The 25,556-nt window shown below is 47.1% G+C and overlaps 10 protein-coding genes across 10 annotated transcripts; 3 read left to right on the forward strand and 7 right to left on the reverse strand.

Annotated features, from left to right (window-relative positions):
- Positions 1–5: 5 nt before the first annotated feature.
- On the forward strand, positions 6–1,541 carry HD556DRAFT_1447263 (uncharacterized protein; the record flags this gene model as incomplete). The annotated part of the gene is made up of 3 exons (XM_041307238.1): positions 6–588; positions 637–797; positions 849–1,541. The coding sequence occupies 3 exons, from the start codon at positions 6–8 to the stop codon at positions 1,539–1,541; spliced, it is 1,437 nt and encodes a 478-aa protein (XP_041156324.1).
- Positions 1,542–2,037: 496 nt separating this feature from the next.
- Positions 2,038–4,486, forward strand: HD556DRAFT_1447264 (uncharacterized protein; the record flags this gene model as incomplete). Its single annotated transcript, XM_041307239.1, has 9 exons — positions 2,038–2,379; positions 2,427–2,513; positions 2,559–3,060; positions 3,108–3,271; positions 3,315–3,663; positions 3,715–3,752; positions 3,798–4,130; positions 4,183–4,364; positions 4,417–4,486. The coding sequence occupies 9 exons, from the start codon at positions 2,038–2,040 to the stop codon at positions 4,484–4,486; spliced, it is 2,067 nt and encodes a 688-aa protein (XP_041156325.1).
- A 975-nt stretch (positions 4,487–5,461) lies between these two features.
- On the reverse strand, positions 5,462–6,439 carry HD556DRAFT_1495380 (uncharacterized protein; the record flags this gene model as incomplete). Its single annotated transcript, XM_041308865.1, has 4 exons — positions 5,462–5,973; positions 6,041–6,052; positions 6,106–6,148; positions 6,206–6,439. The coding sequence occupies 4 exons, from the start codon at positions 6,437–6,439 to the stop codon at positions 5,462–5,464; spliced, it is 801 nt and encodes a 266-aa protein (XP_041156326.1).
- A 2,802-nt stretch (positions 6,440–9,241) lies between these two features.
- Positions 9,242–10,361, reverse strand: HD556DRAFT_1495385 (acyl-CoA dehydrogenase/oxidase; the record flags this gene model as incomplete). Its single annotated transcript, XM_041308866.1, has 5 exons — positions 9,242–9,566; positions 9,626–9,775; positions 9,823–9,942; positions 9,996–10,197; positions 10,250–10,361. 5 exons carry the CDS (start codon positions 10,359–10,361, stop codon positions 9,242–9,244), a joined length of 909 nt encoding a protein of 302 aa, XP_041156327.1.
- A 2,922-nt stretch (positions 10,362–13,283) lies between these two features.
- On the forward strand, positions 13,284–15,344 carry HD556DRAFT_826231 (Alpha/Beta hydrolase protein). The gene is made up of 8 exons (XM_041311748.1): positions 13,284–13,936; positions 13,997–14,120; positions 14,169–14,355; positions 14,406–14,552; positions 14,608–14,859; positions 14,913–15,000; positions 15,052–15,079; positions 15,129–15,344. Exons 1-8 carry the CDS (start codon positions 13,499–13,501, stop codon positions 15,191–15,193), a joined length of 1,329 nt encoding a protein of 442 aa, XP_041156328.1. The 5' UTR covers positions 13,284–13,498; the 3' UTR covers positions 15,194–15,344.
- A 1-nt stretch (position 15,345) lies between these two features.
- HD556DRAFT_826251 (uncharacterized protein) lies at positions 15,346–16,461 on the reverse strand. The gene is made up of 4 exons (XM_041311749.1): positions 16,392–16,461; positions 16,238–16,338; positions 16,104–16,181; positions 15,346–16,045 (listed from the first exon to the last, which is right to left on the reverse strand). Exons 3-4 carry the CDS (start codon positions 16,130–16,132, stop codon positions 15,382–15,384), a joined length of 693 nt encoding a protein of 230 aa, XP_041156329.1. The 5' UTR covers positions 16,133–16,181; positions 16,238–16,338; positions 16,392–16,461; the 3' UTR covers positions 15,346–15,381.
- Positions 16,462–18,147: 1,686 nt separating this feature from the next.
- HD556DRAFT_1202437 (uncharacterized protein) lies at positions 18,148–18,999 on the reverse strand (the record flags this gene model as incomplete). Its single annotated transcript, XM_041296406.1, has 2 exons — positions 18,148–18,500; positions 18,558–18,999. Coding segments are annotated over 2 exons (795 nt in total), but the record flags the coding sequence as incomplete, so codon positions are not given.
- An 8-nt stretch (positions 19,000–19,007) lies between these two features.
- HD556DRAFT_1244286 (uncharacterized protein) lies at positions 19,008–20,267 on the reverse strand (the record flags this gene model as incomplete). The annotated part of the gene is made up of 2 exons (XM_041298433.1): positions 19,008–20,168; positions 20,217–20,267. Coding segments are annotated over 2 exons (1,212 nt in total), but the record flags the coding sequence as incomplete, so codon positions are not given.
- Positions 20,268–20,949: 682 nt separating this feature from the next.
- HD556DRAFT_1311578 (uncharacterized protein) lies at positions 20,950–21,726 on the reverse strand (the record flags this gene model as incomplete). The annotated part of the gene is made up of 1 exon (XM_041300549.1): positions 20,950–21,726. One exon carries the CDS (start codon positions 21,724–21,726, stop codon positions 20,950–20,952), a length of 777 nt encoding a protein of 258 aa, XP_041156332.1.
- Positions 21,727–25,025: 3,299 nt separating this feature from the next.
- On the reverse strand, positions 25,026–25,382 carry HD556DRAFT_1202003 (uncharacterized protein; the record flags this gene model as incomplete). Its single annotated transcript, XM_041296402.1, has 2 exons — positions 25,026–25,241; positions 25,290–25,382. Coding segments are annotated over 2 exons (309 nt in total), but the record flags the coding sequence as incomplete, so codon positions are not given.
- Positions 25,383–25,556: the final 174 nt, after the last annotated feature.

Below are 25,556 nucleotides of genomic sequence, written 5' to 3' on the forward strand. Positions count from 1 at the left end.
CTCCAATGGACGAGGTTATCCAGGTTGGGAGTACTGCCCCCCCTCAGATTGGGAGTGCCGTCCCCACAATGTCTAATGCACCAGTGAGTGCCTTCACAACCAAAGCTACAGTAACTCCCGACCCCCCCGAGACAGAAATCCCCACAGATCCTCTTCGTACGTATCCCTCACAGCCAATCGGAAAGATATTAGTCAACAACCACACGTACGACATCCTTGAACTCATCTTTTCTAGCCAGGGGCTTGTTGGGCGCGGCACAGTCTGTTATTTGGCCAGGAGAGACAATGAAGAATACATAATCAAGGACCATTGGGTCCTTGGGGATAAAAATGTCGCCTTGAATGAAGTTACGATGCTTCAGGCCATGCAAGGAGTCCGCGGTGTTCCTCAACTATTCGAACATTGGCTTGTTGAGATTGGGCCTCAAGAGGTTGATGAAACGATGAGTTATCGTGGCAAGATTTGGCAGAGTATAAAAGGTACTTCACGCACACATGTTCATTTGGTCTTGAAGCCCCGTGCGCGACCTTTACACACGTTCCGGACGAAAGTAGAGTTGATTAGTGTGATTCAGGACATCGTTAGAAGTAAGTGTAGTCTCTGCTCACTCTTCCTTTTGCTGACTTGTTTTTCAGTTCAACAGATAGCTGTTGAAGAACGTGGAATTCTCCACCGAGACTGCAGTCTCAACAACTCCATGATCGAGGATGACAGTAATGGATCCCATGGAACATTAATTGATTGGGAATTCGCTGTGCGTATTCTTCAAGGCCAAAAATATGCTATTGGGGGGACGGTCAGTACACATTTACCTATGTAGACTCAATATGCTGACGTTGACTGTCAGGGAACGGCACCTTTCATGTCCCATTCGCTCCTGTTCCAGCTCTCTGAAGCTGTTGGCGGTAGAGCAATGTCTCAAAATAGCTGGAAGCATGCCTCGCATTCCCATATACAAGCACCTCCTCTTATTAAGCACGGCTGTCAGGACGATCTCGAGTCAGTTTTTTACGTCTTCGTTTGGATCTGTATTGGGTACAGGGGTCCACTTGGCGTGAAACGTGTTCTTGGGCCTTGGAAGCAATCAGAAGGGGATTGGCTACTGCATCTGTGGTCCACCAACTCATTCAAGGAGAATGGTAACGAGAAGACCTCATTTTTTTTTCATCCGCATGCGGATAAACTCAGCCAACAATTCCACCCCTACTTCCATGACCTACTCCCGCTCGCGCTGGACTGGTACGAATTAATTAGGGGTAAAGGACCATTGCATGCGCCGACGTTTAAAGAAGTCATCGATCTTTTGACTAAGCACCTCGACATGCTTCCAAAGGATGAGCCTTCCCCGGAGCTTTTATTCGCGCGAAAGGTCATTGATGCACTTCCTAGTGGACTCCCTGGTGGAAAAAGAAAGGTGGCATCCAAAGCAGCTGATAGAAATGTAGATTTACCAGTCATGGAACGTGACATGATATTAGGGGGTCGAGTTCTTTGGACGATGGAAGCCATTCCCCAGCCCAAGCGGATGAGAACTACCTAGTATGTCTACTATACGTACGATTATAACTCACCCTCGGACTTATTAATGACTCCTATTATGAGAGGCGTATAGTATTAATTAGCTGAGCGCAGTTTTCCCAGGCAGACTGAGTCACTTCAAAACACTGACTACGTTATGCACGCTATCAAACCTTCCCTTAACACTCACCTCATTCATCTTCGACGACGAAAGGAGGTCCTGAACAGGTCTAAAATTCATGTCTACTTCATAGCAGCTGCTTGTTTTGGCCCGGACCAACGTTCGAACTTCGCCTAAATACCTTTCACTCTTTGCATCTCCATTCGTCATGTCAGAAGAGCCTTGCTGCATGACTTATGACTCGGTTCACAGGCTCGGATCACCTCGTGCACGACATAATTCCGGCAGGTGGTGATTTTTTAGTCATGTTTAAAGCGGTTGAATGAGTTTTTAGATTACTTAAAGGTGAGTATTTGGGAACTGTCAGCTTGGTGTCTCATCCCTCCAATTCTCAGTCATGCCCGGTAGCCCTAGTAAGAAAAAGAGAACGAAGCGCAAAGCTCCAGAATCTGATCTCAAGGTGCTCGACGGGCAAGCAGGCTCGGGAAAGCGATCACGAGCTCACGCCAAGGCATCGTTGCCGCTGAATAACGACGCAGATGAGTCTCAGCATCGCCCTTCGGGTCGCGCAGGTGCAGGGAAAGGAGGTAGGGCAGCTCAGCTGGAAAAAATAGGTGCTATTTTGGATGCTCCAGCGCGGACGAGTCAACCGAAGGGCGCCACATCCCTTAATGCTGATTTTCCCGTGAATCCTCTTGCTCCAGAGCTACCTCACAAGGGTCGTGGAAGTCGCTCCAAAGTATTCCCTCCAAACGATTCAAGACACGATGCTAATCAGACGCACAGATTAAGCAGCCCCCTCCTCCTTACACCACTTCAGGGACATTGGATTCAAACACCGTGGCTCCCAGACCACGGCCAAAGAAAATTAAGGTAAGTTTTTAATTTGCAATCGCTCATGTATTAATTCTTGTTAAGAAAACTGTCGCTCCTTCCCTGAACCTTGAGGCCTTGAACAACCAGCCCGCTTTCGTTCAACGCGAAGTTGGTGGACATTACGAATTTTCTCCACCCATCGTTCCTCCTGGAACAGAACCGGACCTTCAAGCACTCAACAACTCATTTGTGGCTGCAGCCAAGGCAGCCAAGGAGCAATGTACTCCGTCTGCATCTCACGGCTCGCATCTTGCTGCTGACGCCTTCAAACGCCGTCTTCCTTCTGCTGCTTCTAGCGATGCTGATTTGTCACAACAGTTACTTTCAAGGCCAGCTATTGTGAACCTGCCGGACGCTCGCTTGTACGAGAATCTGGATCCCACCCTTCGGCCAACCAACCAGAGCGACTTCGGGCTGCAAGGCACAGACTCTGAAGGTTCAGACGTGTCCGAGGAGGGGAGTGATACATCTGATGGAGACGAAGATGGTGCAGACGAAGAGATTGGTTGGGGAGAATCTGGAGGATGCCATAATGCACATCCTGGTACGTGATCAGCTATTTTCATCTGCGATCGCATTGACCAGTGACAGGTTTTTCGGTGGAAGTCCAACCGTCCCAACCTCGGGCTGCCATCGCTCTTCTGACCGACTTCGAATTCCAGCACTCGCGGGATGAAGATGATCAAGCAGCTGGGAGAGCTTTGGCATCCAGTGATTCTTCAAGTAGTGATGATTCGGCAACGGATGCCCCCCAGGTAAAACTTATTGGTCTGTTTGAAGTGCGCTCACATATTCTAGCCGGCTGATGTACTGGAACTTCACCATAAGAAAAATCGTCATCCCCGCCTTCCTGATCCTGTCCTTCTGGACCTCCTCCGTGGTGCTGAAACGGCCAATATGTCAGGTTCAAAGATGAAGGCAATGAAGGCATCCAAGGACCCAGGCGATGGACCCAAGTCCACACAACTAGCCTGGTATGGTCCCTGCTGGAAGCGCTTTCTTGAGGGAGCAAAGGGAGAGTGTCGTGTCGTGCACGCTCTGGAGAATCCATTCCCGAGACTTGTTCCTGATCTATCGACCAGCATCACAGAATCACTCTCAGCTTCTCTTGTTGAATGGCTCAAGGATGGTAATCAAGTTGAAGCTGGTATGTCGTCACTTCCCTTTTGATATTGTATTGACTCACAGCATCCACCAGATGTATGGCCCGCTCGCAAACCTGATATGGCAAGACTGGTATGTATCTTTCTTGTCATGAGCTCGTGTCTCATTTTTTTTTAGTTATACGATGATCTATCAACTTGGCGGTCAGACCTCAAGAAGATAGTTGTCGCCATCACTCCTTCTGTATACAGTCTCATCCCGCCGACCGATCTTTCCACTCAGGAGTGCGCGAATTGGGTCGAAGCAGCTGCTGCAAACTTGCTGGATAAATCTAAATATTTGCACGACGGGAAGGATGAATTGGGGAAGACTAAAAATTTTGTGCACCCTGGACTTCGCGAAGCCGCCATTCTTTTCATCTATGTAGGGTCTTATCGCATCGCTCATAGGCGACCAGACATCTTTTGCAAGCAGATACCACTAAATTGTTTAGCTCTCGTCGCTACAGTGGTATCATCTCAATTCTAATATACTACTATGAATGTGCTGACACTTTTTTTAGTTCAACTGTATCCTTGACGGCCTCGGAAAAAACGGCAATGGGAAGACTTACCCCAAATTTTCCTCGAAGGATTACCTGTCCATCTACCAGAGAATGCTGGCACTGCTCGAAGACATCATGAATGACCCTTACCATGGCCCGAAATTGGTGCAGCAGCTTCGTCGATGGGCTGAAGCTGGATGGTAAAGAGATACTCGGGCTTCGCATGGTTTTCGACACTGACTATTCATCCAGGGCGGAGTGCTGCAAGCTCGACGGCACCGACATGGCCAAGTACACCCACCTGCAGATAGAACTGGATTGAAGGGAGCTGCTTGTCTATCGGTCGCTAATATTAGTTATCATCGTTTTTCTTTCCATCGTTTAATGTGTCATGTGATTCGTTTGGTTCAATATATTGCGATCGTTTTGTGTGCTATTTTACAAGTCTGTGAATGTCTGTACAGCCATATATGGTGATCATCATGCGCTATTGTACAAAGCTCCGCATTTTTAAGTTGTCTGTGAATGTCTGTACATACATGTACAGCAACAATTGGAACTTTTGAAGGGTTTCTGGGAATCACTGGGGGGATCTGTGAGCATGTGTACAGTGATTCACAAAGTAAGGTGTTGCTGTAGTGAGCTGGCAAATAGGGACCAAGCTGTACAACTGGGATGCTGTCCAGCTCTGTACAGAGCCTAGTGATTTACTGATGTTGACTCAACAAAACTGCTATGGGGCTATTGTTTTTTTTTTTTAAAAAAATCTGTTAAAGATCAAAGAGATCCAGAGTCCAGATGCACACAATGATAGATGACCGACTATGAACCAAGAAATAGAACAACCAGACACGAAACATTGTGACCAACGACCCATGGAAAAAGTTGTTGCAATGGCCCATCTGCCAAAGCCAAGCACTCATGGCTACTACCAAGGATGAAGCAAGTTAACTGTCACCAAAAGGGAAGAATCGCAAACGGAGGGCTGTGTCGAGCCTCCCGTTGAGGATGCTGAAGATGAAGAGGTAATCGTGACTTGTATCATTGAAACCTGTGTATTGCAATTGGTTGTCAGCTCAACATCACCGGATAGCAGGACAGTGATGGATTGCAGGAATTTGTTTAGGGTCTGGACAGTGGTATTACACAGAGCGCAATGATGGCATTGATGTTTTCCAGATATCGAAAGTAAATGGGGAGAAAAACAAATTACTAGCTACTAGTAAATATGAGTAATTGTCACCAAAGATCTATCAAAAATTGTTATGCAAGGCTACAGCGACCCAGAACTTCAAATTCAAGCTTGCTCCAAAACCAAAGTCAATTGTGCTGGCACCTCAACTTGAGGGGAGCTATAGACAGGTAACATCTCGGTGAATTCCTCCCAGCACTTATCTGATATGATGGGTGACGACACATATGGCTCAACCTCCATCGCAGCGAGCAACTTGTCCAGGCGAGGCAAAGCTGCTGTCAATGCAACGTCCTCCATATGCACAATAGCCTTCCGTGTAAACATGCCGCGTTCTACATACCACACAGCATCTGTCTTGATCGCATTGATGAGATACAGATCGACAAGACATTGGGAGACCCCTTGGTCGACAGTGGCGTCATAGGCCATGCAGTGTCCCATGGATTCGACCATCAGCTGACAGCGCAGCTGCACATATTGCATGAACGCTTGCGTGAAGTCGGATGAGGAGGAAACTGTCTCTGTTGCCTCGTCAAATAACGAGATTTCGTGCATTGCAAGGGGTCCATCTGGGTGTGTCGAGAGAGGTAACTTGTACGTTTGTGCCAGGGTATCTGCCACGAGTCCTATAATTCATCTGTAAGTTTTTGGTTTGCGCGGATATCGATGTGCTGCACTGACACATGGAAAGTCCTGGAATCTTTGATTAGCATCACGTCACCGGAGAAGGCTAAAATGTCACTTACCTAAAATGTCACCTTCAGCGATGCTAACTCCCCTCATCTTGCTCTGTGAAACAGATTAATTCTTGCTCTAGCATGACTGTCAAAGAGAAGGTGCTCGTACATAAAAGTTGGACAGCTGGTTATATTTGAAGAGGCCTTGGGCTCCAAGCCTTTCAGACAGTGCGTAATTTGCAACTTGTGCATGCTGAATCATGACTGCCTTGCAGCAAGCCGCGATGCCATGCTGCACACGAACATCAAGGTCCTTGTCCATGAACCGCTCGATGCCCCATTTGTAAAGCGCTCCTAGAACGGACACCTGAGCGATGGCATGTAGTAACGGGAGCTGTTGCATTGTCTTCTTAGATAGTTGATCTATAGATAAACACCTATAAAACCAAGTATCTCCACGGTCAGCGATTCAGACAAATACCAATGACTGATAACGTGGTCGTTCATGGGTGGCTTGCCTTGCTCCTAAGATACAGTCAGTAGAATATGGCTCGCACAAAAAGTCAGTAGTCAGTGATCAGCAGTCAACAGTCAATCCAACAATGTGGGTATGAAACACAGCGATGAGAGAAAAACACAGAACTCGGTCAGTCAGTGATCGACAACAACAACAACAATCACAACAACACAGACAACAACAAAACAAATCAGGAAACACAGTCACTCTAACAATATAGAGATGATACAAACAAACAGACACTCTTCCTAACACTTCACACAGCAACAAGGATTCATACACAAACTTAGTGCAGCAAGCTGTGCGGAGTTACAATGAGAGTCCCCCTCAATACAAAAACAGGTGAAACTACCGTCAGGCCTAGTCAAGCCTTTGTAGCACTCTTAGCCTAATATTGAACCTGCTGCCAAGGAACTCACAATGAGTATTAAACAGACTCAGGAACGGGTGACCTTGGACTTCAATACCAAGTCCCCTTTTCAATAGCTAAAGTCTAACTCGCAAATGACTACCCTCGATCAGTATAACACACAGATGTAAGAGGTCAGGTATCACTGTCAACACCTAAAGTCTCCCCACTAGACTATCAGAGTCTTCCGTGGACAAAAGAGACAACACCAAACTTCTGGGTAAGAATGAGACTGAAACTTTGGTACTTGAGAGAAAGTTGATAGGTTGAGTCAATCAACAAAACGAGACCGCTACAACAAAAAAAAACATGAACACGATCACAGTCACGGAGACTGTTAGCAACAACGATCACAAAGCAAACAGACAGCGATCAGAGAGATGGTCAGTATAGACAGTCACCAACACACCACACACACTTGAGACAGAGAGAGAGAAACAGAAAACACGAGCTTCAGTCATGAATCTCAGACACGATCTCAGAGAGAGAAAAAAAAGAGAAAAACAATCACAGAGAGATTCACAGACAGAGACACAGACAATGACACAAAAAGAAACAGACAAATTCAGACAGACAAATCAAGAGAAAAAAAAACAGAAAAAGAAAGACTAGTCTTGCTAGTCGTCAGACACAGCGAGCTCAAGGTATGTGCTAGATATTCAACACAATGAGCTCAGAAGAGTGGTGCTGGTTGTTGAGCACAGTGAGCTCAACCTTGAACTGCACTTGCTGGTTGCTGATTCACACTTCACTCACAATTTTATTCTGAGGGTTAAAAACAGTGGGGAACTTCTTTTTTTATTGGGCAAAAAGCTGGTCCTTATATAGACAAATTTGGTGGCTATACTGCTAGTTTCTCGTACTTAAAGTTGTAACTTTAGTTCGATAGCACCAAGTCACACAGTATCTTTGAGTCAAAAGTAAATATTCATAACTCTAGTTGGTATAACTAGGGGTCGGTGTTGCCGACTAATAACCTTGCTCCGGTTGTTCCCGTGTCGTCGTTTTGTTTTCTCATCCCCGATTTTATTCTGTACTATGTACATGCTTGTCGCCTAGTGTTACATGTATCAAAGGGACAATATCAACTCAACATCGAAATACAATAACAATTTGGCCTTCACGTTGTGTTTCTGTACTTCAGTGAGCAAATGAACCTGAATAAGTAATCCGAATCATACTACTTGCGCAACCTTTTGCAGCTGTGCGCGGCTGAGCTGGCAAAGGGTAGCTTCATCGGTGTCGGTTGACGATGGATGGGACATTTCGTTGTTGGATGTATCTCATGTTGGCTGATTAATGGTCTTTCGTTTTGCGCAGTGTAGGATTTAATGTATCATGTTCGTCACTTCAAGGTACATGCAGAGTTGATTGGTTCAAGCCGAGATCTCGGATAGAGATCAATAGAGACAAATAACTAAGTACGACATACTCGATATTTTGGTCGTTGACGGTCTGGATATTGATGCTCAAAACCAATCTTCGATGTCCAATGCTATTCATCATGATAAAGGTCGAAGAGATGTTGCCGCATCCTGTTCTTATTCCCATCGAATCTCACACAGTACATGGCCTCGCAAACGTGCGAACCTCAATAGTCACACGGCAATAGCTGGATGGATTTAGCAGTGTCAACAAGATTCTAAATGATTTAAAACACTGTAGGTGTTACGCTGTAATGAGAACTCATGTCACCGTCATCGCAAACTATCAACAGCGCATCGCAATTTATTGCGGTGCGCTGTTGATTATTGGGGTGTCAGACAGTCGCGATGGTCACGTGAATATGTTGTGTTGTTTACAACCACAGGTCACGCTACATTTATATGACCTTGCTCCGCAAGGTAATGATGAGTCAGCAAGAGCTGCGTATGGCTCATGGGTCAGGTGACCCTTGATGACTCAGCTAGACAAGAGTGAGAAATGATTACATATTGTGTACATATGTTTGTAAAATCTGTGGCTAATGACTTGATTGGTAGCATAATTACATAGGACGCGTGTTTAGCGATTTGTAAGCTTTCCCACAGGGTAATCTTATGCAAACATATTTTTCACAGTCACCTGATATGTGTGAGAATCTGTCTGAGTCACCCTCATGGCTGACTAAGCAAAACTCATCGCAGGAATAAATGTACAAAAATATTCAATCCGCTCGCGTACAAACTTGTAAAAGTGAAAAAAAGCGAAAAATATTCCCTTAGCCTCAGTCTGACTTCAGGTCACAGGGAAAATGATTTCATAGTGATTTCTAGAGCATAGGGGCTCATAGGAGAGTATCAGTCATCCATGCACCGAACCAGTTTGGTGCAGGTCAGCGTCCGGTATGAAATTATTGGCGAAGGATGTCCATACACGCTGGTGACATGACGACGCTGAAAGTAACGCGCGGCGATGTACGATGCCACCTGGAGATTAGGTATTGCAGCTGAGCCAAGCGCTAGCGACCCAACCGCAACGTGCCATATAGAGGACATAAAGTCGCGATGCATTGTGTTGGACTTGGTGAGGTCCCCGAGAAGGGCCGAAGGCGGTAAGCGGACGTGATTGAAGCTTGTGAGTGCATGGTTGACGGGGGACGAGCCTCCTCTAGGTGGTAGCAACCTAGTAGTCATGGAAAAATCAGTTTGAAATCGATGGAACAAATTTAAAGAAGCACTCACATTGAAGTCACCCCGTTGCACATATCATATCTGTCGTTCAGATTCACAAGAAACGGTCGAGGTCCACGGCATTCACCGTCCACGTACAGTTGTGCAAAAACAATGGCGACACATGGAAGACCTTTCACTGGAACGGTTGGTGGCATGAACCTGCGCTACCATGATTAGCAGCTCTCGAGGATATACTGATCTCGTACTTGGCATCCGAGGGCAACGGCGTATGAAGATCGAATTCACCTGTTGGGAGAAGTGTCGCTGATGTCTTCATTCGGAAGATGTCTAGGCCTCTCCCCAGCTCGGTAAGGCAGAATTGGCCACTGCAAAAAGATCATGTAGTCTTTCCACAAAATATACATCAAGGTTGGCTCACCTGACATTCCATCGAAGAATGTCCTCGACGAGGGAGACCAAGTCAGGTCTAGTAGTCGCAGCATATTTGGCAAGTGTTCCTGCAACCAGATTGTACTGGATGGTCAGCAGCATGGAGGCGGCCCCATCGAGGACCATGATTGGGTCGGTGTGCATGTCCCAAAAATTTTGTGTTAGATGCAAAGTATCATGAAGAGTGATGCCTGAAATATAATGTCAAGACGTGTCCTGTGAACAGAAAAGGTTGATATGCACCGAGTGCTAAGCCAATGGCTTTGGCCCTCTCATATGAAAGATCCACTTGAGCATCACGGCTAAGGAGCTTGGAGCGTTTTTTGAATATATCTGACTGACAAAGCTGCGACATGGATGTCATGATGAAGCAACTCGGAGTGGGGGTACAAAGTATGATACTGTAGTTTCTTCGACTCTCGTCCGTTATATACTAGATAGTGTCACTGCCCACGTACCGTATTGATAAACATGCATGCGAAGGACGCCACACCAGTTTAGTTGTTATTGCTCGACAATTGCCACGTTCATATGTACGAGCCTGAGGTTACAAGAAGCGAACATGAAACTTTGAATTCAGTTCAAGTTGGGTACGTGTAGTGGCATCAGGGAAACGTAATTCATTACACATGATTACAGAGTGCTATGAAGCACTCCGTAGCACTCTGTAGCACAATCTAACCCGCTGATGCCCCTAGAGAAGTCAAGTTGGTCAACACATGTCACTGAGAACCTGTTAGCTCACTGAGACGGTGTTCATAAACACTGATATTAGTTTTTGCTGCGGATAGGTCTGTTCCACCAATCGCGTAGTAGGGATTTTTTCCTGAAGTACTCAGATCTGGTAAAAATGTCAACACGCTCGGTATTTATCAAATGTCGCACGCACTACCATGACATATCTCCCAGAGTACTGAGTAGCTTGGGTGTGAGAGTTTGGAGATGTGATTTCTTGTACATATCACATCACCTTGAATATGCCCACTCGCCCGATAGCTTCGTGTGAAAGATTGACACTGCAGACCGGTCGCTGCACGTTTACACTCCATGAACGTATATGTGCATGATGAGCACTACATACTGTCTGTAAATTCCAGTATCTGAAAAAGGTATAACTTCAAAAAAAGTTGTTAGTCCTGTTACAGTCGACTCCCTCCTAACGCATACCAGGTATAACCCATACTCCCTCATAGGACATACATTTTTGGATTTCCCGAGTTGGTTTGTGGGGATTTTGTGAGCATAACCCATACTTTGGGTCGGATGATGCCGATGTAGCACCAAATTAGGAAAATATATCATGTAATCCGTATCTCAGGATGACAACAATGGGTCCGGGACTCTGAAATATCAACTTCTTTGTCATTATTTGTCCATCTAACGGATGCCACGAACAACCCCAGTGACTGCACATGCCGAGACACTTGTTAAAAATGCCTTGGATGATCTCGAGGCAACCGGCACTTTCCAATCTTCGAATCAGATGGATATTGCAGGACTTCTGAACCCGGCAGAATTGAGACCACTAACATTTTCAATGCAACGGATGAGGATACCTTAGAGTCTGTGATGGGTGCGAAGAGGTAACCAGGTTGCGGGAGAAGGCTGCTGGAGGCAATGACGACAACAACGACTCAGATATTGATGTGCCTGCGCCAGGCCCGACACATTGTGAAGCGCAGAGAAACTGTGCTACAGGCTATCTTAACATTGAGGAAATACCTTGGGACCTTCGACGAACCATTTGCATGCAAGCTCGAGGTGATGTTAGGGTCGTTTGGACAGCAGACTCTTGCAGTGAAATGCAGGGCATGAAGGACACAATGTTGACTGATTATTTTTCTCGTAAATAGCTTGATAGTACCTACTAGAGCAATATATACTAATGTCAGCAAGTACAAATTTTGTGTCTTCGGAGCAGTGCAATATGGCTCTCTTGGATACCCCATACTCTCTGATAAGCCATACTTTTGGGGCTATCCCGAGAGGTATGCGTTAGGAGGGAGTCGACTGTACTTACCATTCGGTGACCAAGCCCAAGGTGGGCAAAAACTACTAGGTGCCAGTAGTGCAACGTAAGAACATAATGAAAAGACTTCTGATCAGAATTGGTGAGTAGTCACTAGTAGCACCAGAGTCAGCATTAAATACTACCGTCCTGACTGTTCCTTTAAGTCAATACACAATAAAGGTTTTCAATTGACTAAAATCTTACAAATCGCAGGCAAACATAAGCCTTTGGTAGTTCCACGGTATCAAATAACCAGGTCACGAGTCTCCCTCGTACCTCAAACCTAGAACGGGCAGCATGGCACTTACTATCACTCAATGATTCTGTGACTATCGTACTTGATAACGGAAATGAAAATGTCAGGGGCGAGGGGTGCAGTGCGCATAGATTGCGCACTTTATTACCACTGGCAATTAGTACTAAATAATGGGCAGGCATAATAAGTAGACTAGTGCTAGACAATATCATGCGCCATCAGCGGGTTAGATCGTGCTACAGAGTGCTACGGAGCGCTTCGTAGCACTCTGTAATCATGTGTAATGAATTACGTTTCCCTGATCAGTGGTCAGTTATCACCAACAATTTTGGGGTAGTGCAGTCACAGCGCAAACCAGCAAAATGCGCGATTTCGAAGGCAGGGATCCGAGAGGCAGGAAAGATATACCCGAACATAGATAGAAATATCCACAAGTAAATGAAGTTCTGACCGACTTGATCTAACCGCACTGATATCCAAATAGGTCCTGAGAGCTTCGTGCCGGCCTTAGTGAGACGCCCGTAGTGGATAGAGTCTGCGACGTTGTTGGATTGTCCATATGTCGAGGGAAGACGGCTCAAGATCGAATTGAACGTTGATGTCGACTACTACGCTGTCTAACATAAACCAAACATGCACAAATAAGGGCGCCGGTTTCGATAGACATCGTATCTGAATATTGAATGAGTGTCCGGCTGGACAGTTCAGGTGTGGGATATAAAACTGACAAGGCATCGGTTTCCCCTCTCCAAGGGCACACCGACTATGTTCTGTCAGTCGCAATCTTGCCGGACAGAAACTGTACCGTGGGGTAGTGCTTCCCCAAGGAATGAATGTGCTCAACCGTAAGCGTCGATGCGGTGACTCTCCGTCTGTTGGAGCTGATGTATGTAGGTTACTTATAGGAAGTGAAAGTGCACGGAGGGATTGGGGGTAAAACTGGGCAGAATTCAGAAGCGATGGACGCTTATCTTATAAGGGAATGACGCGAATGTGACAAAACAGCGCAGAACACGTACGCGCGACTGTGATGAAAAGAATTCAATGAGGAAGTATGCGCTTACCGAGCAGCGCACATGAGTTTAGGGACTTGTGTTTCCCACTCTGTTGGGAGCCGATCTAATACTTTGCTATCGGGTACCACGATGGCATCTGATTTTCAATCCGGTATTCTCTGAATCGAAATTACAGAAAAGACAGCTTTAGGCAGCGGTCGTTAACAACCATGACATACTCATATCCATACACACCTACAACGCTCCGGGCGACCATGAAACCGCGTCCATGGGTGCCATTCAAGCCTCATGAAGGGCCCGTCAAAGTCCCGCCCCTGCCCTTCAAGCCCAGGTCCGACGACTTACTCGGTGTCTACAACATCAGCACGCATGTCATACCTGCAGCTAATCCCAGAGTCACACCAAATATTCCAGTTCCCGGGCCACCTCCTCGCTCTTCGAAAAGGCCCGAGAGGGATATCAAGAAACTAGGGCTTGAACTCATGGAACAACAGGCCCAACAGGGAGAGGACGGCTATTCTGGGGCCACGGACGAAAGGCTGCTGTGGAATTGTGTCAACCGATATGTGAAAAAGGATAGGGAGGACAAAGTTAGAGCGAAGGGGATCACTTTATTCCTCGTGCACGCAACGGGTTTTCCGAAAGAAGTGAGTCTTGTGGTGCCTGTTCATGCGTACTACTAGGAATCTAATCTAATCGTGTTTTAGATATGGGAGACCACCCTGTGCTATCTACTACCTGCCTGTGGTGTCATAGACGAGATATGGTCATGGGAGTCCGTGCAACATGGGGACTCTGCTTTGTTAAACCGACAGAATCTCAGTGGTAGCTGTGAGATGCAGTTTCTCAGACCTCCCGCTTGGATTTAATCGAGAACAGTTGATTGGACTGACAATGCGAGAGACATTGCAAACTTTCTCGTCAACTATATGCCAGAAGAGGTAGAAACATCTCTCCCCATTCAACTTCATCGACTTCCTGCATCCATCGGTGAATCACGTCAAAAGAGTGGTTTCTCCTCCAGGACCTTGGTCGTGGTAGGACACTCGTTTGGAGGTTGCTCAGTGTATGTTATTGGCTATTCACAGACCTGTCGAATCTCACAATATTGCACAGGACGTTCACTGCACTGCATTTCCCTGCCCTGTTCTCCTCGATGATCCTCATCGACGCGATGATTGATACTTACCAAGGATTTGCGTGGGAACACACGCAGTACTTGGTTGGGGCTTCTTCCATAAGGCGCGATCAATGGCCATCACGGTGATTAAAGTTTCATTATACTCTTGTGTCGGAGTACTACTGACTATAATTGCAGAGAGGACGCTCTGCGTTCCTTTAAATCTTCACCCATGTTCTCCGCTTGGCATCCTGACGTCCTTCAGCTCTATGTTGACTTCGGACTGTACGAGGATGATAGCGGAGGCGTCAGATTGAAAACGCCCCCCGTTCACGAGGCCATTGTTCTTGCGAACCCACGAACTAGCCGTGAAACCTGGGAATTGATGGAAACGCTTGACGAAAATATTGAGCTACTGTGGATTCTTCCCGGAAAACCAAGCCAGGATGTGTAAGCCAAGACAGCAGGACGAAGTTCGCTTACTGATAGGCGTTATCCGACAGGTCGATGCTAGTGGAAGTAAGGAAGCAGCGTGCTTGGCGCAGACCCGCAAATTCATCCAACACGATCTTCAAGTCGTCTAGCCATCTCGTCTGTATCTCGTCTCCAATTGTCTATATGACTAACGTAATTGTGGCTTAGATTCCTCAGGAGTCTCCAGAAGAACTTGGTATGTTGACATAAAGGATTAATCGTTTGCCATCTAAGTGTTCACACAGCACGAGTCATCGCCGACTTTCTGCACAGAAAATATGTTATTTCCTCAGGGAAATCCAAGCTCTAGAATCGTGTATAAGAATGAGCCGGAAATTTTAGGAACCATCACGCGGTACTTAAACTGTGACTATGCCCTAGATAGTATCACATAGAGCATGACATTGGTATTTTCCAGACACTGAAAGTAAATGGGGAGAAAAACGAATCACTAGCTAATTATGAGTAACGTTATGAGCAACCGTCGCCAAAGATCCATCATATTTTATGGAAGGTCGTAGGGACCCAGAACTTCAAATTCGAGCTCGCTCCAAAACTAAAGTCGCGCCGCTGGTACATCAGCCTGAGTGAAGCTATAGACATGCAACGTCTTCCTAAATTCCTCCCAGCACTTGTCCGATATGATGGGTGGTTGGACAGCCGATTATATTCGAAGAGACCTTGGGCCCCAAGCCTTTCAGACGGTGCGTAATTTCCAACTTGTGCATGCTGAAGCATGACTGCTTTACAGCAAGCCGCGATGCCATGCCGCACACGAACATCAAGATTCTTGTCCATGAACCGTTCGATGGCCCATTTGTAAAGCGTTCTTAGAACGAATGCCTGAGCGATGGCATGTAGTAAGGGGAGCTGTTGCGTCCGGTATGAAATTATTGGCAAAGGATGTCCATACACGCTGATGACATGACGACGCTGAAAGTAACGCGCGGCGATGTACGATGCCACCTGAAGATTAGGTATTGCAATTGAGCCAAGCGCTAGCGACCCAACCGCAACGCGCCATATAGACGACGTAAAGTCACGATGTATTTTGTTGGACTTGTCGAGATACCCGAGAAGGGCCGAAGGCGGTAAGCGGACGTGATTGAAGCTTGTGAGCGCATGGTTGACGGGGACCGAGCCTCCTCTAGGTGGTAGTAACCTAGTAGTTATATACAAATAAGTTTGAAATCGGTGAAATAATTTAAAGGGGCACTGGCCCTCCCGTATGAAAGATCCACTCGAGCATCGCGGCTGAGGAGCTCGGAGCGTTTTTTGAATAGATCTTATTGACAAAGCTGCAACGTGGATATCATCATGGAACGACTCGGAGTGGTGGAACAAAGTATGTTACCTTGGTCTCTCCGACTCTCGTCTGTTATATATTAGATAGTCAGTGCCCACGTACCCTTTATAAGAACGTAATAAAATCTGATAATTGGTAGTCCTTGCTTGCTGAGTGATGAACGAGGTCTTCATCTCTGCTATAACTGAACTAATGCTCGTACCTTGCTGTAGGAGCCGAACAATTTTGTGATAAGAGGCCCATCACCAGATTTTGCTTTGCCTCATGCGATTTCGTCCAGGATATGGGTCAGTTATATATATATAATCGTGATCCAGTTCATGATGGGCCATCCGGCTAGACTACGTTGGTGTCATCCCTACCCCAATAGTGAGCACACCAAACTCGGCCTCGTTGCTAGGCCAGCTGACATGCTCACAACGAGTCTAGTGCCTCAAAGCTTGGTGTGAGTGCGTGCACGTGTCAGTGAACTGCTGAAATTCGACATGATTCATGAAGTATCGACCTGTGGAAAGAAATAAGCACAACACACGTCTTTTCAGTGATGGAATTTTTTTGCGTTCGACGGGTCAGAGCCCTCTCGCCACTAACCTGGTGTTGAGTACTTCTTTGCTGTGGCCACCCTACTTGATAACGGAAATGAAAGGTTCAGTGGGAAAGAAAAGTAAAATGGGTAAGAGGTGCAGTACTGATACTTACTAAATAATGTGATTGAGCAGGCGTAATAGACGCTGGTGCTAAATAATATTTGGTCAGTTATCACCAAAAGCTATAGAGTAGTGCAATTCCAGCGCAAACCTGTGAAATGCGTGATTTCGAAGGCAGTCGGATGTGAGAGGCACCTGCATAGGCTCAGGTTTCGTCGTTCTTCCCCGGTCTCTTGTTGCCTCCTTGCTATCTTAATTTCTGTTTTACTTGTTTTTCTTTTTCTTTTGCTATTGTCTTTTCTTCGTCAGTGTCTCTCCTTCGTTACTGTTTTTACTACCACTCTCGTTGCTGATGTGGCTAGTGTTGCTGCGAAGTGAACTGAAGCGAATCGCGGCGAAAATTACAACTCCGACCATCGAGTCTCTTCGGAACAACGAAGTCAACTAAAAGTCCGAAGTGTGAGACTTCGGTTGACGTCATTGACATCGAACATCAGCAAAAGACCCATAATTTTCGCTTGTCAAAAAGAAGTTTGATGCTTACGGTGAGCTTACGGCGCTGCTAATGGAGCAACGCGATTGGTGGAACAGATTTTTCCGTAGTTCCGTAGTTTACAATGAATATCTCGATATCGAACCATTAGTTTAAGGTATGCATTCCCAAACCCTAGGCTAGGACTACTCATAATTAGCAGTGAAATCGTGACAGCGATTGATACATGGATTCAAGACTATGTTGCTATTGTGAGCTACCGATTCTATGCGAACTCTGTACTCAACATGTTGAATTCTAGGCCCGCAGTGGGGGCCGAGGCACGAGGCCTCCGCGAGGTAGCATAGAATAATGTCTATGCCTAGGTGCCCAGGCTGTCCGCCCCTATGCACCAGCCCTGCTGACCACCGTCTCCTAAGATAAGGTGCAGTTAGGAGATGGGAGGGAAGGGTAAGTAAGACGGTTATGGGTCAGTAGCGGTTTCGACCTCGCGAAGGGTCTCGTCAGGGGGCTTACCGCTGCCCCAACCGCCTTACCTCTGTTTCTGTTTAGCTACGCTACCTCTAAGCCTTTTATGTAGAAAGGGAGTTGGCGCACAGACCCCAGAGATTAGGGCAGGTGGGAACAGTGTCCGTCTGTGGCACGACCCGATCTAGGGAGGTACTACGGATTGGGTTAGTGGATACTCGATGAGGATGCCTCTCATCAGGCGCTATGCCCTGGTAAGAGTATCTGGCTACGGCCAGACAAAAGTGGTTTCCCACGTGACTTCGGGACTTAAATCGCGCGCATGCATATGGCACCGTTTGACATAGATGATAACTCTCCTTATCTGCGAAATTGTTCAGAAAAAAACGGTCATAGCTCTCCAAACAAATGGCCGAAGAAATCTTTTCATCTGCCTTTTCACCATATTCTGGGATTAACTCAACAGCGTGCGTTACGCTTGTCAATGGAACCACACCACCACATCTGTGTTTACCATGTTGGTCTTCCACATATGAACGCTCTACTGTCCACATCGCGAGTTCAGGGTGGTCATTAGGACTGGCAACAAAGTGATAATACTGAATGTAGAGGAGCGGGCAGGATAGATATGATGGCAAGACCAGGTTAGAAGCACGCGGAAGATTCGGCTGAAAAACAAGTCGAACTTGTGCAACACGACTTGCTGAATATGATATATAATCTCGTTAGTATGAGAACATGAACAAAAGAATAGACATACTGATTTGGCCATCGTCGCCTGTGATGTCAACGAGAACATTATCGCAGTTTCCGAGGGGGAAACTTTCACCAGGTGGATATGCCTGTACCACTCTGCTTGGCATGATCAGCTGTGGCTGGAAGGCAGAATGAAGTTGCAGTCGAAATTTTTTCCACGCGCTAAAGCGCCCGTATCTGTGGTCCCAGCGGGTATGCTCACCGGTGGAGAGAGAAAAACATCTGATGAACTGAGAGAGTGCATGATCAAAATCAATGAGCGAATATATGCTATGAATACCGGTCGGTGACAAAGATTTGAAATCCGGTGTCAACGTCAAATGGAAGGCAGTGAGGGCATCTCCGGAAAGAATGCCCTTGAGGAAATGGTTACGAACTGGTCGAGGTCCATGAACAGAGTGCGTTTCGTCAGGGAGAACACGAGAAACCCAGGAGAGCGCTGGATTGACAATTGTCACTGTACAAAGAGATCTTTGCAGTGAGTAATGAGCAAACGCTCCGTCATATCCGCCGAAAACTGCATCAAAGTGCCCAGTCTCTCGACTGTGCCTCTAAAACTTTGTAGCAGTTCGAGTTTGGGAATGAAAAAATCTTCCTTAGAACCCTTCTTTCCCCTCCTCACCTTGGCCTCAATGATAGCGTCTTTGAATGCGTGAAAGTCTGAAAGAGCCTGCGTCATTGACAGCAGGGTGTCTGCAGAATGAACCGGATTTTGGGCAAGATAAATGAACTCAATGAGGGCACGAAGTGCGCGGATAAATCTAGGTGGAGCAGCACCTGCAATTGAAGCAACAATGGTGCGCTGGATATCCCGATGCTCACGACCTGTCATTTGGTTGACGTGTGTGATGCCTTTGGTGAAGTGACGTGTCCCCACCCGCTTGTGCTGAGTAATGAAGCGAGCATCGAGCTCGGGTTTTCCTACTACCTCCTTGGTCCAGTTGAGCGGATGGTCAGCAAAAAATTTGAGGCAGGTATGCAAGATCTCGCCAGCGAGAAAGACAGATGGGCACGCAAACATCCAATCACGCCAATATGGCATGTGAACTCCAGATAGATTGACCACTTTGGCTGCCTTCTGGAATTTGTCGAGATCCCAAACATCGATTGTTTTGGAGATCTCGCAGATAAGTTGTAGCGTATGTTGCCCAGTACGAGGAGGGTAGAGAACTCCATCACCAAAATTTTCTTGTAATGCCATCGTTAAAGGAGACGCATTTTTGCTGACCGTAGCTATCATGCAAGCCTCTGGCAGGTCACATACGTGAGCGACGAGGGGCGTAAAGGCATAACGAATGAGTTTGGAAGGATCAGTCATAAAGCAACCTGTCTTGGCTGCCAGTTTGAGGTTGGCGCAGACAAGATCAACACACTTATGCCACAACCGCGCCTGAAAAATGGTTTGATAATCGGGATGCACACAAAACTTAGCAATGGGCATGTAAGTGATACAGCGCCAAGCTCGGAGTGTGGCCTTAGAGCGAACTTCTGAATCAAGATTACCGATAGTGATGAAGATGGGGTGCATCTCGAGCCCTCCGGTGGTTCTCGTCACGGGAGTTTTATCAGACCCTAAGATGATTGGAACTTGTGTGGCGCCTAATGGGAGACAGTCCTACATGAAATCAATCTTTGAGTCGTAGACTAAGCAAGGAAAACTGACCTGAATTTTCCATGCCAAATCGGCGCTCATATAATCTCCATACTCGCGCTGTGTTACGACAAAGCAGTCGTGTGCGACTTGGATGGTTCTAACAGCGACAACTACGACAGTAGTACCAAGTGCTGAGAGTCGTCGGCCTCTGGAGACAACCAAAGGTTGCGTACGCTGGCGTAGCTTGCTGTTTGACGAGGGTATGAGGCTCGTCGATGAGCAAGGGGTTACGTAGCGATGATAGCGAAGCTATGTCGAGCAGGTAGCTTTAGCAGGACAGGGAGTTCAAGGGAAAACCAAGTAAGATTAAAGTAAGGAGCATCTACTTTAATCCTCGTCCTTATATAAGGCTACTCTATCGTATCTAAGCTCAGCTTGAAGCTGGGTTCTAGTCTGCTTATCTATCGAGTCAGAGATACCATGCATGAGGCAGGCTTCTATCTAAGATAGGACCACGAGGTGTCCTTCTATCAGTACATGAGGCAACACGAGGCTTGCCTTCTATCTTGATAACATAAATAGGTCTTCTAGACCTATGTCGTCATATGCGGTCCAGACCGCTTACTAAGCTGGCATCTTCCGGACTTCTCTTCTGTGTTCTATCATCAGGGCGCCTGAGGCCCGGGTATCGTGTCGTTGCCGTGCAAGGTGGCAGAGGGCAGAGGTGGCGGAGGGGACTCATGTCACGTGTTGTAACATGTGCTGTAACATTACCCCATTACTACCGTTGAAGTCACCGACTTCAAATATCTTCAGTATCTTCTTCTTCCATAGTCGCGGTGAGCGCGGGTGGTGCCGACATGGAGGGTAATTCTGGTGGGTAAGAAGGCGAGCGCGGAGCGGGGTTCTTGAGTATCAGCTCTTCAAGCGCAACATGGTTCTTCTCCCATTCTAAGAGAGCTTCAAAGAACTTCTCTTCGTCTCGGAACTCTTGGAGTACGATCTGTCCATTGAGTCGAGGGCAATGGACCGCTAGATGGTTTGGTCCAAGTTCACTGCATACGCAGCAAACATAATCGGGACACTTTCTGAATGTGTGTCCATATCCTCCGCAGCGTAAGCATAGAGGCTTGCGGGTTCGATCAATGGTGGCCGCCTTTCTTCTCAGCGGGCGCACCAGGCGAGGTTCTTCTTCTACATTGGGTTTTATCTCGACGTTCTTCATGGCTATGTCCAAGACATCATGAAAGTTGAAAGGGAGGAGGTTGAGCGCCAATGATCGGATTCGTCTCTGTAAATGCAACATGGCAAGTTTCTTCGTGTCTGCATTAAGGTCATCACGATTGGCTACATCTTCCAGTAGCTTCGTGGTTTGAACTATGCGCACCACAAGCGAGGTGGCTGCTGCATGTTTGCAATCGGTATCTCCAAGGATCTTGTCTATCTCTTGGGAGTATCCGTTCGTCAAGATAGCGGCTTCGGCAAGCGCGCCGTCTTCTATTGTTCTGAGGATGCATCCGTAATCGGAGTCCTTCAGTGCGACCGTGATGGGAGAGTTTTCTTCGCTAGAGTTCGTCATGATGGGAGTTTCTGGAGGAGAGATGTTCGCGGATAGAGGGAGTTTATAACTTTCTTCCAGATCAATCCAAGCTCCGCTTCATTTCTTATCTTTTGTTTCTTAACTCTTTATCTCCTATCAAGGTTCAATCGTGAGGGCTTATCGATGCCTCGTTTTCGCTATCAGAGGGAAGTGCCGTGATAGGTACGTTCTTTCCTATATCCTTTGTTGGTTATCAAGGTTCAGGAGTCCTCATCAGAGGGTGATAGTCATTGCCGTGATGGGTCGGGTTCTTGAGGGTTCCGCGGGCTTGCAGGAGTTTCCAGGGAGTTCATCTCTTGATAGTTTAGGCTCATTCCGGAGGTTCGTCCTTTCTTCTATCTTTTGTTCATTAAACATCTGATATGGAAGGTTCTAGGGGTCCAGTCGTAGGTGTCAAGGCTTGCAGGAGTTTCTTGGGGTCGTCTAGCTGGGGATCGTGGATAAGGGTGCCCAAAGCTTGCAGGAGTTTTCTGGGGTTCATCCTTTCTCCTAGTTTTACGTCATTACGGACATTCGTGCAGTTTAGCCCTCATGCCGGAGGTTCTCTAGTTTTCGGTCATTGCGGACCAACGTATGAGTTGGTCGGAGTCGTGTCGTGAAAGGGATATGTCGGGGTCAGGATCGTGGAACGACGAGAATAAATCAGGGATTTTACCCCCTCAATAAGTCGTTTAGTCTACCATGACTAATCTGCTTTCAAAAGTCGAGGCCGTCATCAGGGCCTTCGTCGTCGATCTCGTTTCCTTCTTCATCGACCATTCGCAGGGCATGCGAAGTGGGTACATCATCGTCTTCGTCCTCATCGTCGTCCTCATAGTTTTCCATATCCGTGAATCGGATAAAACTTGGTCCGGTGTCTTCTTCTTCTTTTACTCTTATTCCAGTTAGGTCTTGGTTCAAGATCTTCTGGCGATGCGCGTCTCGGATAAGCACAATTCGGTCCAGGAACATATCATGTTCAGAATCTGGGGCGGGAGTAGGTTCTGGATCGGATGATAGCGTCATTGCTTCATCGTTATAGGAAGGGACAGGTACAGGGGTGACCGTGAGGTTGAGGGAATTCGGTGCGTGGATTTCATCGGCTGTGTCGGTATCATCAGCCGGACTTTCATAAGACCTGAGTCTCTTGGCTCCAGGTGCTTCTGCCGTTTGGACGGCTCTTCCTTTTCCGAGAACAGATATCGGTTCTCCGGAAAATTCAAATCTCTGAGTTTTCTCTGGTTCAGGGGCCAGTCTGGGTGCCTTTGCGATAGGCGGTTCTTCAGTCATCATTGCGCGTCCTTTTCCGAGGATCTGCGCGGGCTCTGCCGAGAATTCATATCGGGCAGGTTCGGGGTCTTCTTTCATCAGCTCAACAGCTGGTACAATCTTCATCGGCTGAACAGCCGGTACGATCATCTTCTTCTTCGGCTGCTCGGGAGTGATATGGTCAAATATCGAAGCCGGTTTGGAAGTCTTCTTCTGAGTTGTCTCCGGATCAGCGGCCGGTCTTCTCTTATCAAATCCCCTGGCTGCAAGGTCAATTCTTGGCAGCGAGTTCTTCTTCGTCACGGTTTCAGGCCGTGGTACAATCGTCGGGAATTTAACGGATGGCGGGTTTCCGTTCTGCGGCTCCTCAGGGACCGGTACAATCTGGGTTGTCGGTGCCAAGCTCGTAGAGGCTGTGGCATAAGAGAAGGCGCGGGGAGTTGTCGGGGAAACCGATCGTTTTCTCTTCTTTGCTACCTTCTTTTCTTCTTTCAGGAAGAGTGGCATTTTGCCGTTCTTCTTCCTATCGGAGTCAATCTCCTTTTCGCTCCTTCGGGAATCTACGGTGCTTTTCAGAGTCACCGTGCCGTTCGTCCAGTTGATCATGGGGTTATTGGCAATAAGCCAAGGTTGTCCAAGCAAGAACTTGTCTTTTGGACCAAGTTCGGCAAGGTAAAACTGTTCTGTTATTACCCGTTCATCGATTTGGAAGATGAGGTTGCAATACCTCTCCAAGGGCTTCTTTCCGAAGCAGGATCCGTCAGCATTAGAGAGTTCGATGGGTTTCTCTAGCTGGTGCGACGAGATGTGGTACTGCGTGATGACGTCCTGGTTGACAAAGGACACACACGCTCCTGAATCTACGATCATGGATGTCGTGATGGGAGTGTTTCTCGTTCTGGATACTAGGGTGGCCTTTACCCCTAGTTCTTTTGTCTTCCCACTCGTTCTGATGGAACGTAGCTGGGGTTCTTCATTCGTCTTTCTCCGCGGGGTTCTGGACCACTGAGGGCAATCCGCGGCTTTGTGTCCGATGACGTGGCACACAAAACATTTCTTCTCTCGCAAGCAGAGGCGAGTTTCCTTTCCGGTGAGGTGCGCAGCGGCAAAGGTGTTTCTGGTGGTAGTTGCCATATCGGAGATGGTTCTATCCGTTCTTCGTAGTGTTCCTGCAGGAAGTCTTCTACTGTGACAGCGGTTCTTATATTCTTGCGACTGGTCAGGCCGGTACGATCAGGGATTCTAGAAATCCTTCGGGGTTCTTTTCTACAAGCTTCAGTAACGTTGAAGGCAGGTACGATCAGGGATCTGGCGTCACAGGATAGGTGACGTGCGAATAGTGACTTTAATCTTTTGTTACGACAAAGCAGTCGTGTGCGACTTGGATGGTTCTAACAGCGACAACTACGACAGTAGTACCAAGTGCTGAGAGTCGTCGGCCTCTGGAGACAACCAAAGGTTGCGTACGCTGGCGTAGCTTGCTGTTTGACGAGGGTATGAGGCTCGTCGATGAGCAAGGGGTTACGTAGCGATGATAGCGAAGCTATGTCGAGCAGGTAGCTTTAGCAGGACAGGGAGTTCAAGGGAAAACCAAGTAAGATTAAAGTAAGGAGCATCTACTTTAATCCTCGTCCTTATATAAGGCTACTCTATCGTATCTAAGCTCAGCTTGAAGCTGGGTTCTAGTCTGCTTATCTATCGAGTCAGAGATACCATGCATGAGGCAGGCTTCTATCTAAGATAGGACCACGAGGTGTCCTTCTATCAGTACATGAGGCAACACGAGGCTTGCCTTCTATCTTGATAACATAAATAGGTCTTCTAGACCTATGTCGTCATATGCGGTCCAGACCGCTTACTAAGCTGGCATCTTCCGGACTTCTCTTCTGTGTTCTATCATCAGGGCGCCTGAGGCCCGGGTATCGTGTCGTTGCCGTGCAAGGTGGCAGAGGGCAGAGGTGGCGGAGGGGACTCATGTCACGTGTTGTAACATGTGCTGTAACACGCTGATTCCTAACATTGACTATGTGTGGCTGAAAGGTAATATGATTGGCAAAAACGGGGTCGCTGAAAAGTTGTTTGACGACCTCTAAAGCATCGCGCCAAATGAGTTGGATGGGACGAATTGTCTTGTAGCCCGTAAACTCTAGATTTGAAACTTTCCATTGTGCAAAGCAGGGTAGAGCGTCCATCCAGTCCAGAAGTTGATCTTTTGAGGTGAAGGACGGTTTTGGGCGAGTGTTAAACTATCAAAGCAGAGTCAGACTTGCCGAATAGTACTTAGAGTCTCCTACCCATTTCAGCTTCAAGAACTTGTCAATCTGCGTCTGATTCAGGTTTTCGACCAAGAACATAGCTAGTTCCCACTCCCCTTCATCATGAAAGGGATAGTAAGTGTTTACCTTCCGCCGATAATTATACTGATCTTCCTGCAACCTGTCAAATAGGTTTTTGCCGAGACCAAAAACATATCCAGAGCGAGGATGAAAATGGCCAGTGGTATCAGATGTCGATGGATGTGAACCTCGCAACCCAGGAGGAACGGGCAATTGTTGTGGACG

Source organism: Suillus plorans (assembly GCF_016647745.1).
Source record: "Suillus plorans strain S12 chromosome Unknown HD556scaffold_61, whole genome shotgun sequence".
NCBI lineage: Eukaryota > Fungi > Basidiomycota > Agaricomycetes > Boletales > Suillaceae > Suillus > Suillus plorans.

Bases quoted from the DNA above. Each gene is read 5' to 3' on its own strand.
- HD556DRAFT_826251 (XM_041311749.1), bottom strand. From the start codon at position 16,132: ATGCTCGAGTGGATCTTTCATACGGGAGG. The intron at 16,046-16,103 runs GCCAGTGCCCCT...TATAACTACTAG, and splicing joins TGGATCTTTCATACGGGAGG to GTTACTACCACCTAGAGGAG.
- HD556DRAFT_826231 (XM_041311748.1), top strand. From the start codon at position 13,499: ATGACATACTCATATCCATACACACCTACAACGCTCCGGGCGACCATG. The intron at 15,001-15,051 runs GTCTGTATCTCG...ATTGTGGCTTAG, and splicing joins TCAAGTCGTCTAGCCATCTC to ATTCCTCAGGAGTCTCCAGA. The intron at 15,080-15,128 runs GTATGTTGACAT...GTGTTCACACAG, and splicing joins GGAGTCTCCAGAAGAACTTG to CACGAGTCATCGCCGACTTT.